Genomic DNA, 12,563 nt, shown 5'->3' with positions numbered 1-12,563 from the left:
TTAACAGTGAAATCATATGTAATAAAACTAATAAATCTGACTTTCCTTCTTCCATTTTGTACTTTGCACTTGGATTTAGTTATCAGAAAAAAACTTGTAATTGTTATATTGTCAGAATCAATCAAGAGACATGTAGTGAAACTGACATTCAGTGCACTGGATAGATGCAAGAATGTTACTGATAACCTGATACTTCTGTTTAACTTCCTCTTTCATATGTGTGACCGTAGCACAAGATTGCTCCTTAACCCATTTAAAAAAATGAACTTTGATCTTCGAGAATTTTATCTCTTCTTCATTAGGACCACTTGTTCAACTGCTTGTTAAGAGAAATATCTAATCAGCCAATCACATTGCAGCATCTCAGAGCATTTAGGCAAGTAGGCATGGTTAAGATGGCCGAGCAACAAAATGGGAATGAAATGGCATAATTGTTGGTGCCAGATGGGATGGTTTGGGTATTTCGAAACTACTGATTTACTGGGAATTTACCACACAACTATCTCTAGTGTTTATAGAGTATGGTCTGAAACAGAGAAAATATCCAGTGAGCAACAGTTCTCTGGCTTTTTGATGTAAGAGGAGAATGACTCTCTCCACTCATAGGAAGGGAACACGAACTCAAATAGCCACTTGTTACAATTGAGGTATGCAGAAGAGCATCTCTAAATGTTCAACACATTGAACCACTGAACAAAGAAGCTATATGAGCAGAAAACCACACCATGGCTCAGTTTTCTCCTTTTCGCTGTCAGCTAGGAGGAGAAAACTGAGGTTTCAATTCACACAGGCTCACCAAAACTGATGAAGATTGGGAAAACGTTGCCTGGTCTGACGAGTCTCTATTTCTACTGTAACATGCAAGTGATAGGATCACAATTTGGTGCGAACAACATGAAAAAACAGCTCCATCGGGCCGCTGCTCCTGCTGGTATTATAATGTGTAGATGATATTTTCTCTTGCACATTTTGGGCCCTTTGGTACCAATTGAGGATCATTAAAAACCACAGACTACTTGAGTATTATACCTGACCATGTCCATTAATTTATGATCATCTCTGACTACTTTCAGCAGGATAAAGCACCATATCAGAAACCTTAAACTTTGTCAGACTGGTTCACTGTACTTAACAAAGAGTGCTTTGTACTCAAATGGCATCCAAGGTCAAGAGATTTCAATCTAAAGTGGAACAGGAAATTCACATCATGATATTTTACAAACAAAGCTGCAGCAACTGTGTGATGATTACTCATTTTAATGGGGCGGCATGATGGTTAGCACCATTGGCTCTCAGTAGAAAAGTCCACTGTTAAAATCCAGGCCGGGGACTTTCTGTGTGGAATCTGTGCTTGAGTTGTCCCTCGGTACTCATGCTTCCTCTCACAATCCAAACATCCATAGGGTGGTTAGGTTGATTCTAAATTGTCCATGGGTGTGAATGTGAGCATGAACATTTGTCTGCCTTTCTTTGTTAGCTCTCCAACAGATCGGCAGCCTGTACAGGTTTCACCCAACCTCTTCCCCCGTGGCATCTGGGACTGGCTCTGGCTCAAGTGTCCCTGAATTGTGTACATGGAAGAAAATGGATGGACAGCACTTTTATGTGTAAATACACACTTTTAAATCCTCAAAGAGACTGCTAACAGCAGCATTGATGTGAATGTAGTTAAGTAAAAGTATTAGATGTAGTGGAGTATCAAAAAGCACATAAATCTATAAATTAAGCTTAAATGAACTTAGATACTTTCTATGCTTGGATATTTGTAGCCTTATGTATTTTTAGTAGCACATTTTCACTTGTATTAATATGATGCTATTTTTTTTTTTTTACATATTCTTCTTGTGTTCTTTTGTAACAGAACAATTTGGGGTTTTGTTGAGGCAATAAAATCAGAAAAGCAGCCATGGGAGACCAGGAAATGCATGCAGTGCAGAGGTGTGTGCAACAAATCTTGTTTAACCTGATTAAAGATCACAGTCAAAATCACAAACAAGTGTTACAGATAAGACATAAGTTAAGAATTTAGCACCAGAGCCCTCTTACTTCTTTTTCTTACTTTAGCATCTATAGAATTATTTTTAAGCCTATTGGGGAAATACCTAGCATTGTCTTGCCAAGTATAGTAGGATAGTATGTCAGTATTATATAACAGCACTGCCAACAGATTGGTTTACTGAACTGTAAGCCAAATTATCTTTATACACAGTGGATATGAGTAATGTCAATACAACACCTGTCCAAATACTTCTTATCTTTTTTTTTAAACCACACTGAAACTTATCAGAATAATTACCTGGAAGTAGCGATAACATTTTCACATTCCATGTCTTGAAGTGACATCAAACCCCATGTGATCATAAAAAGCCACCCCCCCCCCCCCCCCCCCAAAAAAAAGAAAAAAAAAAGATAAGCAGTATTTCAAGTTAAAGAGGTTTATCCACAGCTCTGTCTTCTGCAAACACACTGAAGGGATACACACAAGTGATTTTTCAGAGCACGTTTTCGGAGATTATTCGAAGAAGATTTCTACTAACAAGATGGACAGCTGGAGGAAGATGAAACATTCTTTCAGCTTCTGCATCTTTTTTGTAGTTTTATCACACCATGGTACCAAATCCTTCGAACAGGCCACAGCAGAAGGCGACATCATTATTGGAGGATTGTTTCCGATTCACGAAAGCGTTAATGTCACTGTGAATTATGATGGCAGTGAAAACCAGATATGTGACAGGTGCTGTTACTCTTTAGCAATGAGTGTCAAAGTGTGTATTAAATTAGGGTATATTTGTATATAACATATCTGATTGTGTCATGCAGGTTTAGCACGGCTAACCTGGTCCAGTCTCTGATAATGGTGCAGGCGCTGGAGGAGATAAATCAGAAGCAAGAGTTGGGGAACCTCACCTTGGGATATCTTATACTTGACTCCTGTGGTGACGTTACTACCTCCCTGAGAAAAATCCCGTCCTTTATGAGGGGAAACTGTGAGTACTCTGAGGGGGAAAAAAGTGAAAAATATGAGAATTTTCTGGCTAGTCGGTTTGATTAATTCCTTTGTCTTAATTGTAGTTTCATAAAAGTAATATTATGTACATGCTGAAAAGCTACACTTAGTCAAATTTACACCTAAATAAAGATTTTTGCCCACAGTTTAGGTAAATGTAAATGTAACTGTTTGTAATCCTACTGTCTTAATATAAGTTAATGTAAATGCCAGTAATTGTGTCACTGAATACATTTTTGCAGGTAACACTAGTGCACAGCAGTCTTCCCCTGTCCTTGCTGTCATTGGTGGTTACTACTCAGAGATAGCCATAGCAGTTACAAGGCTACTCAACCTGGAATATATACCCGAGGTATGACTGACTATTTGGGTCTATTATGATGATGATGATGATGATGATGATGATTAGTAGTAGTAGTTATCACTGAATGTAAAGTCTATTAATCAAACAGCAGCAGCTATTATTCAGAGAATGGATGAAATGACCTGATATACCTTTCCATTCTGTACTCAGCTAACAAGCTGTGATAATACAGTGCTTAATTTTTTCAAACTTGTTGTAAAACATAACCATCAATATCCTTGCACTGTAAAAGAATGAATGCAGGCAGAATATGAAAAGCATGTTTCACTTGTCCAAACAATGTTTTGTGATTATTTCCACAGATAAGTTATGGTGCAACCTCTGGCCTTCTAAGTGATAAAACCCGTTTTCCAAGCTTTATGAGGACTGTACCACAAGATAATCACCAAGCTCGTGCCATCTCCGAGATTCTTGATAATAATGGATGGACTTGGGTCGGTGTGCTGACAACCGATGGTGAATATGCTCGCTATATAACTGAGCGGCTCTGGTACTATACAAACCAAAAAGGCATCTGCTTCGCCTTCACCTCTGTTCTTCCAGATAATTTAAATGATTATTTGCTGGGAAAGAGCATTGAGTCTACAGTCAAAACCATCATAGATAATGAAAACGTCAGTGTCATTGTGTCCTTCGCGAAACCTGACCATATGATGTATATTTTTCAAAAACTTCTCAATGATCCTCAAGGAACAAAGAGAATTTGGTTGGCCAGTGATATTTGGTCACAATCACCTGAAATACTGAATACAAAAAAACATACTTTGAGTGACATAGGAACAATCATTGGGATCACTTTTAAATCTGGAAACACAACCAAGTTGAAGCGATATCTCGATGACCTTGATGAAAATCCAAGCCACCACAACAACCCATTTTTAAAGCAGCATGGGTCAACTTCATCGGAGAAGTTAAAGACTATGATATATCCATCTGCTGTGTTCAGTATAGAACTGGCGGTTAAAGCAATAGCTCAGGCTGTTGAAGACCTCTGCACTGAGAGAGACTGCAAGACAAAACGCCCATCCCCATTGGAGGTAAATGCTCTCTCTCTCTCTCTCTCTCTCTCTCTCTCTCTCTCTCTCTATATATATATATATATATATATATATATATATATATATATATATATATATATATATATATATACACACATACATACATACATACATACATATGACAGAGATCTCAGATCTCAAAACCAACCAGCTTATCTACACCATGGCAGCAGTGACCACTGAGATGCTTGGTACAAGATGGGTGGAAGATGAACAGCACAAGGAGCAGTACCCTCCATGGAGAAGGAGGCTAGAGGCCAAGATGCAGGACTGCAGAAAGGTGATAATGAAGAAAGGGGTGCCTAAAATTGCAGCAAGCTGTGCAGACCTGAGGCCTTAAAAACTTAAAGGCGAAGACTCACAGCCTTGTCAATAAAGCAAATGGAAGGCCACAACCCAAAAAAGGCTCAGTGGCTAGTTGATTTAAGAGCAAACCACATCTCCCTGAACAGGATCCAGTGACCATCACAGATGCAGACATCTAAAAAAAGGGTCCCTAGTATGAAGAGTTGAACAGCACCAGGGCCTGACATAATTCATGCCTACTGGCTAAAGAAGCTGACTGCACTTCACGAGCATCTGGCAGCATAAATGAACCAGCTGCCAATGGACGAGAGACACCTGGAATGGCTAAACGAAGGCTTGGACAGTAGAAGGGACCTGTCCCATGCAACTACCAGCCAATAAGACAAGACCATACTCACCAAGCTGTGCACTGCCTGGATGCCATGCCATGGATCCTGAAAAGTCTGGATTAAGAACTGATGAAGTAAGACCTTCATCAGGAATACAATGTGGCTGGGGGAAACAACTGATTCTGATTCTGATTCTGATTCTGAACACTAGAGACCAACTTCAAGCCAATAGCACAAGTTTTCATCAAGTCTCCACTGCTGTTCTGCATGGGCTGAACCCCCTCAGTGAGATCATTAAAAAGACTGGCTATGGATTCCGACTATGGAATGGAGTAGTCAATAGCCACCTCTTCTACATGGATAACATCAAGCTGTATGCCAGTAGTGAACGAGACATCAGTTCACTGATCCACACCACTTGATCTACAGCAATAATATCAACGAAGCTTTAGGAGATATAGCTCCTCTCTCAGCTGGGCCAGTGACCTCCACACTGGGTGAGTGGCTTTGGCAGATTCCAGGAACAACATCTGAGATCTCTGTCCAGAGAAATGCAGTCCTAGAAACAGCAAAGATATTGCACAGAAACCTCAAGAACCCTAAAGCTCCCTCCACAGAACTCTCAAGCTGGAGCTTCAAGAAAAAAAAAAAAAGATTGCAGGAGAAATGGGGTATATATAGTAGTTCTACCAGCCTTCACTCCCCATGTGTATCAGTCAGCCTTGGCCACTCATGATCATGTCACTGGTTCTATTGTTGGACTACTTTTGATAGATACTGACTACTGCAGACCACGAAAAACCCACAAGAGCTGATGTTTTGGAGATTTTCTGACCCAGTCGGTTAGCCAATTTTTCTTGCTTTTAATACATCAACTTTGAGGACAAAATATTCACATGCTCCCTAATACATCCCACCCACTAATAGGTCCTATGATGAAAAGACATGTCTCTGGTCATAATGTTGTACCTAATCTGTGTGTATGATGTTTTGTCCTGTCCACTTTAGATACATTATTTTTAATCAATATTTTCACACACACTGCAATTTCAGTTACGAGGAGCCCTATGGAAGGCAAAGTTCCACATGGATGGGAAAAACTATTCATTTGATCCCCATGGTGACCTCAACACTGAATACGATATCGTCCTATGGAAGCAGACTTCAGAGTCTCTAGACGTAAATGACATTGTAGCTCGCTACAGTATATTGCAAAATAGCCTGACGTTCATCTCGCAGGAAACAAAACATGCTTTCTACATTTACATTGTAAGTAATAACTTGCCCTCCACTGTCAAATTGTTTTATTCTTCTTCCATTCATTCATTGTTTTTATTTTTAGATATTCACATTATCTACAGTCAGTGTTGGCAGGATTAATATATTGTTGGACTCATTGGTGGTTCATTCATAAGCCATGTTGAATTGATATTTAAAAAAATATTTAAGATGTGTAGAAGATGAATCTTACCAATTCTGGTGATTCACTAAATATTACTCTAATGCTATGCTGATATTGATATTTCATATTTAAAGAAATCACTGTTGATTACCATGTTATTTGATACAGACTTTGGGTTAAATTATTAACTCTTGCACTGTCAAAGGTCATAATTTGTCTCTCTACTGATTTTGTGAATGAAATTAAAGGCAATCTGACCATACTTAGTTGTGCTAATATTGGCATACTAAAATGATAACCTAAGTATTTGAAAATTACCATTATCATCAGCAAGAACATAGGTTTATTTTATTTGTCATATATTTATCAATGTCAATACTCAATTTAAGGAGTTTTTCTTGAAAACTGAATGACTGTGTGTACTGGATTAGCTCCTCAGTTTCTTTTTTACTTTCCTTCCTTGTTTTTTTCTTGTTCTTGTGTTGTTTAAGAAGCAGTTAGCATATAAAAACTTGTGTGTTAGAATAAAGAGAGTACACTATACAGACTGTAAAAAAAAAATCATGATTCTTTCTTCTCTCAGGGAAACGTGATTTCCAGGTGCACAGACAGCTGTCAGCCTGGCTACAGTAAGATTTCAGTTTCGGGCCAGCCTCGTTGCTGCTATCAGTGTGAACCCTGTGCTGAGAACACCTTTTCCAATACCACTGGTATGTATTATAAAAGAAACAGTAAACTCCATTTGTATCAGTTAACTGTAAAACTACATAAAAGCCAAAATAAGTGTTTGGGGCAGGGATAGCTCAGTAGGTAAAGTGGTCGCCCCATGATCGGAAGGTCGGCGGTTCGAATCCACTTAACGGCTACCCTGAGGTACTCCTGAGCAAGGTACCGTCCCTACACACTGCTCCCCGGGCGCCTGCTTAGTGGGCTGCCCACTGCTTCACTGAGTGAATGGGTCAAATGCAGAGAAAAACAAGTAATTTCCCCATGGGGATCAATAAAGTATCCATTATTATTATTTATTTAAAATGCTTATATTGCAGTCTATTGCATTGACAGTTCAAGGAGTTTGAATCCAACTTACATATTCTAATGATCTTGTTTTCTTTCTTTTCAGATTCGGAGAAGTGCAATCCTTGTGAAAAAAACTATTACTCCCTAAAAGGCAGTTCAAAGTGTTTGCCAAGAAAAACTGATTTTCTGAAATGGGGTGATGTATATCTTATTGTGCTGCTGTCTTTTACTTCTTTAGGAGCAGTGCTTACCATTGTTGTTGGGATCATCTTCCTTGCACACTGGAATACCCCTGTTGTGCGCTCATCTGTTGGCCCAATCAGCATCATTCTCCTCCTCTCCCTTATGATCACATTTACTAGTGTTATATTATTTGGTGGTCCACCCAATAGCTATCAGTGTCAAGCACGGCAGGTGGTGTTTGGCTTGAGTTTTACCTTGTGTGTCTCCTGCATCATGGTCAAGTCCTTTAAGATCGTCTTAGCCTTTGAGTTTGACCCGGTCATTCAAAGTGTGCTGAAGAAGCTCTACAAGCCTTACCTCATTATTGCAGTCTGCATGGCAGGTCAAGTGGTTATTGTTACAACGTGGCTTATACACAGTCCTCCAACTGCTGACTCAGAGATCACACAGAACAACATGAAACTGATGTTTTGTAATGAGAAATTAATTCCTGCATTTGGAGCCATGCTAGTCTATATTGGCCTTTTGGCTCTAATCTGCTTTGGTGTTGCTTTTAAGGGACGAAAGTTGCCTGACTGTTACAATGATGCAAAGTTCATCACTTTTGCAATGCTCATTTACTTCATCTCCTGGATCATGTTTGGTCCAGTCTATGCCAATGTCACAGGCAAGTACATTCCAGCAGTGGAGATGGTTGTTATCCTCATCTCAGCCTACGGCATCTTGTTTTGTCAGTTCTTCACAAAGTGCTACATTATTCTGTGTAAGAAGGAAGCAAACACAGAGAAATCATTCCGCCGGGATATTAGGAATTATTCCAGGGATCACAAAGGCAGTGAGGATGAGCTGTCATCTAAGGGAATTCAAAACCCTACTTTATCTTTATCTTTGGAGTCATTCCCAAATTCCCAATTTTCAGACTCAATCACTGATTGGAGTTCCACCAGGCAGCCTAGTGATTCCTCAAACTCTCGCTCCCCAGTCTCGAACCCACAGCAAAACATACTTCAGAACAACCTAAATTCCTTTAACACCCTAAAGAGAATTTCAAGCTTGCCAACATCACTAATAAAATAATTCACAATTATTAAGAAGGCAACATAATGTTTCGAATTGCAGCACAAAGTGGAATAAATATGAAAGTCTGTGCATTTTTAGGACTGCCACTAACATTTTAAGTAATGGATAATAAGCACATTATTTTCTGATTCATTCAATTAGTTTGTGTCTTAAAATTTGTAATTTCCAACAAATTGTAATGTGTTTGGTCCACACTGTTGATGTAAAAATCCCCAAAACTGATAATATTTAGTTGATTTCAACAATTTTAGGAATTGACAGCATTCTGCATCTTTAAGTAGATGGATTGACTGGTTCGCAGGAGGATGCTTGCAAAGCCACTACAGACTGTTTATCCATTCATCCATTCTCTTCTGCTTATCCTCATCAGGGCCGTGGGGTGTGCTACGACAGGGTACACCCTGTACAGGTCACCACCCAGATGCAGTGCTAACACATAGAAACAACCACTCACATTCACACCTGTGGACAATTTAGATTCACCAGTCGGGCTTGCTCAGAGTGGTATGGCTGTAAGCTTGCAGACTGTTTGGTATTCTTCAAATCATCATTATCTTGCAGATTTATTGTTCTATTATTCTGGAATCACTGACTCGTTGAGTCAGGGTTAAAGGTCAAAAAAATACAACACAATAAATATAAAGAAAACTTTTTAAAATGTAAAACATTTGAAAACTTGTAAGCATCTTTCTGCAATTCTGTAGGGCATATTTGTTGGTGGTGCCTTTTAACATTATGTTGATGATTTACTGACACAGATTTGTTACATATTTGAATTTGATCATGTATTCTGTTATATTTTTGTATCTAAAGGCTTAGTGACTATATATAAGAAATACACATATACACTCACCAGCCATTTCATTAGTTCATCAGTTAACTCTTTTCCGGACAGTGTTGGGAACCCTTTTGGCTAACCATAGAGATGGTTGAGTGGGAAACCTGTTGGATTAGCAGTTTTTGAAATACTCAGATAAACAACCATGTCATGTTCAACGTAATTTAAATAATCTTTCTACCCCATTCTGATACTTGCTTTGAACTTCAGCAGGTCATCTTGACCATGTTTACATGCCTAAATGCCTAGAGTTGGTGAAAAATGATTGGCTGATCAGATGTTTGCATTAACAAGTAGTTGAACAGGTGTACCTTATAAAATGGCCTGTGGGTATATATGTAAGAGAATAACTTTTAGAATTTTTTTTTATCATCTGCTTGTATTCAGTGTATTCGGTTCTTAAAGAGTACTTCAATTCCTTATAATTGTTCATTCTTTCAGTGTTTCAGCCAAATCCTGAACTTCAACAGGTAACAAACTGATGAGCAGGCAGCATCCATTTCTGTGTTCATGTTGCTACAGTAGAATCACTGTGGTGATTGGTTTAAAATGTCTCTTTGTGCTGGTTTTCATTTTCGCTCTGTGTTTTCAACTTGTGTTCATACCTAAATCCTTACTACTAATCCTCATTAGGATCAGGATTTGTGTTGGTGTGTGGGACTTTAGTCTCAGGTGTATATTGTTAAATGGTAACTATGAGACAATGCATTGCAGATAATGACCAATGGAGACCGGGAACACCCCACAAGAGCTTCAGTTCTGGAGATGCTCTTACCCAGTCGTCAAACTATCATAATTTGGTCCTTCTCAAACAAGCTCAAATCTTAGGCTTGACAAAATGTTCACTTGCTCCATAATATATCCAACCCACTAACAGATGCTGTAATGAAGAAACAATCCAATGTTACTGACTTCACCTATCAGTGGTCATAATGTTATACCTGATATGTGTATGTTTGTTCTTTCTTGAATCAATTAAAAGGAGAGTTTGCCAGACGTAGAGTTTATATTCCTAAAACCCTGCCCCTACTATCTGCCGCGGGAATTCTCAGTTGTGTTTTTGGCTATTGTTTACATTCAGCCACAAGCTAGCTCCGCAGCAGCGCTCGGCAAACTCCATGACGTCATCAGCGCATTAGAGACAACTCATTTAGACGCTGTTTTTATCGTCACTGGTGACTTTAATAAGTGCAACTTATGGACTGTACACCCAAAACATCACCAACATGTGGCCATTCCTACCCATGACAAGAACACCCTGGGTCATGTCTACAGTACAACCCCACATAGCAAAATTGGTATGGCCCGGATCTGGCCCACACAATGTGCTTACTCATGGCCCACATACCGCAAAGAATGACGGCCCTTTGGTGGCCCAGATCTGGTTTGCCAGAGGTGGCCCATACATGCTTCAAGACCACAACCCTCAATCCGTCTCCCCAAGAAAAGCCCAGCCACCTGCCTAAATGACTACAAACCAGTTGAACTCACTCCAATCATTGCAAAATGCTTTGAGAGAGTGGTGCTGGCCTACATCCAGAGAAACATCCCAGACACTCTGGATCCCCTGCAGTATGCCTACCGGGCCAAAGGGTCCACGCCAGATGCCATCGCTGCTGCCCTTCACTATTCCCTCTCCCATCTGGAAAACAAAGACTCATCCATCAGGGTACTTTTTGTTGATTACAGCTCCAATTTCAATACATTCATCCCTAACAAACTCACTCACAAGCTGGCAACAATCGACCCACACCCCACCCTCTGTGACTGGCTACAGGACTTTTTGACTGGCAGGCCCCAGTCCGCCAGGATCGGCACCAGGACTTCAGCCAGCATTATTACAAACACAGGCGTTCCACAGGGTTGCGTCTTCAGTCCCATTCTCTACACCCTGTACACCCATGACTGTGTCACATCCAACAAGGACAACACCATATTGAAGTTCGCAGAAGCAGCTTTAGATACCTGGGTGTCTACATCACTGAGGACCTCACCTGGTCACTGAACACCACACAGCTGGTCAAGAAGGCTCAACAGCGGCTGTACTTCCTGAGGAGGCTGAGGAAATTTGGTTCGTCGGGCAAGATCCTCAGCAGGTTCTACAGCTGCATTGTGGACAGCACATTGACCAGCTGCATCACTGCATGGTACGGCAGCACTACTGCTGTGGACCGCAAATGCCTGCAGAGAGTGATAACAACTGTGGAGAAGATCATCGGGACCCCGCTGCCCTCTCTGCAAAGCATCTACCATCACAGAGTCCAAAGGAGAGCTGCCTCCATTCTCAAAGACTTCACACACCCCCAACATAGACTGTTCACTCTTCTGCCCTTGAGACAAAGGTTTAGAAGTGTGAAATCCAGAACATTCCGACTCAACAATTCCTTCTTCCCCACTGCTATCAGACTCTTGGACAGCTGACCTATTTTTAACTATAATAATAATTTGTGCACATCAGGCACATTAAGCCAGCACATTAAGCTCATAGATATTTTGAACACACATCCATTTCAAGCTTAAATTTGTGTCTTTATTTATTTATACTGTTTTTATTTATCATTTCTATTTCCCTATATTAACCGGCATTTTTGTGTGGACAGCAAAGAAAGAATTCCATTGCACAGAGAAATGCTTTCTTAGCACATATGACAATAAATGCTTTGAATCCTTTAATGTGGTATAAATTAAATGTTTATCTTCAAACAAGCTTCAGCGTCAGCATCATCCACGCCTGCAGCTTCAGCTTCAGCATCAGTCTTGCCTGGTCCAGCCTCTGCGTCTTCATCCTCGCCATTGCCAGCAGTGCCAACACCTGCTCCAATGCCTGCAGCTTTCACACCATCACCGATAGCGTCACCATCCGCAGCTGTCACGCCGCCGTCTAGTCCAGCCTCTGCTGTCTCTACAACGCTGTCCGATCCAGATCGGCTTGAACCACCTCGCCTTTGCCGGCCACTTTCCAGGCCTTTAGCTGGATGT

At 40.3% G+C, this 12,563-nt stretch overlaps 1 protein-coding gene across 1 annotated transcript; it reads left to right on the top strand.

Moving 5' to 3' along the window:
- The first annotated feature begins 2,382 nt into the window (after positions 1-2,382).
- Positions 2,383-10,580, top strand: LOC113037112 (G-protein coupled receptor family C group 6 member A-like). Its single transcript, XM_026193772.2, has 7 exons — positions 2,383-2,734; positions 2,821-2,987; positions 3,250-3,359; positions 3,674-4,408; positions 6,118-6,333; positions 7,050-7,176; positions 7,587-10,580. Exons 1-7 carry the CDS (start codon positions 2,541-2,543, stop codon positions 8,741-8,743), a joined length of 2,706 nt encoding a protein of 901 aa, XP_026049557.2. The 5' UTR covers positions 2,383-2,540; the 3' UTR covers positions 8,744-10,580.
- Positions 10,581-12,563: the final 1,983 nt, after the last annotated feature.

This window comes from Astatotilapia calliptera, chromosome 15 (assembly GCF_964374335.1).
Source record: "Astatotilapia calliptera chromosome 15, fAstCal68.1, whole genome shotgun sequence".
Lineage (NCBI taxonomy): Eukaryota > Metazoa > Chordata > Actinopteri > Cichliformes > Cichlidae > Astatotilapia > Astatotilapia calliptera.
Note: the sequence above shows the minus strand (reverse complement) of the source record. Positions and strands in the feature narration are given on the sequence as shown.

Coding starts and splice junctions, on each gene's coding strand:
- LOC113037112 (XM_026193772.2), top strand. CDS start 2,541: ATGGACAGCTGGAGGAAGATGAAACATTCTTTCAGCTTCTGCATCTTT. Junction 3,360..3,673: donor ACCTGGAATATATACCCGAG/GTATGACTGACT, acceptor TTATTTCCACAG/ATAAGTTATGGTGCAACCTC. Junction 6,334..7,049: donor ATGCTTTCTACATTTACATT/GTAAGTAATAAC, acceptor TTCTTCTCTCAG/GGAAACGTGATTTCCAGGTG.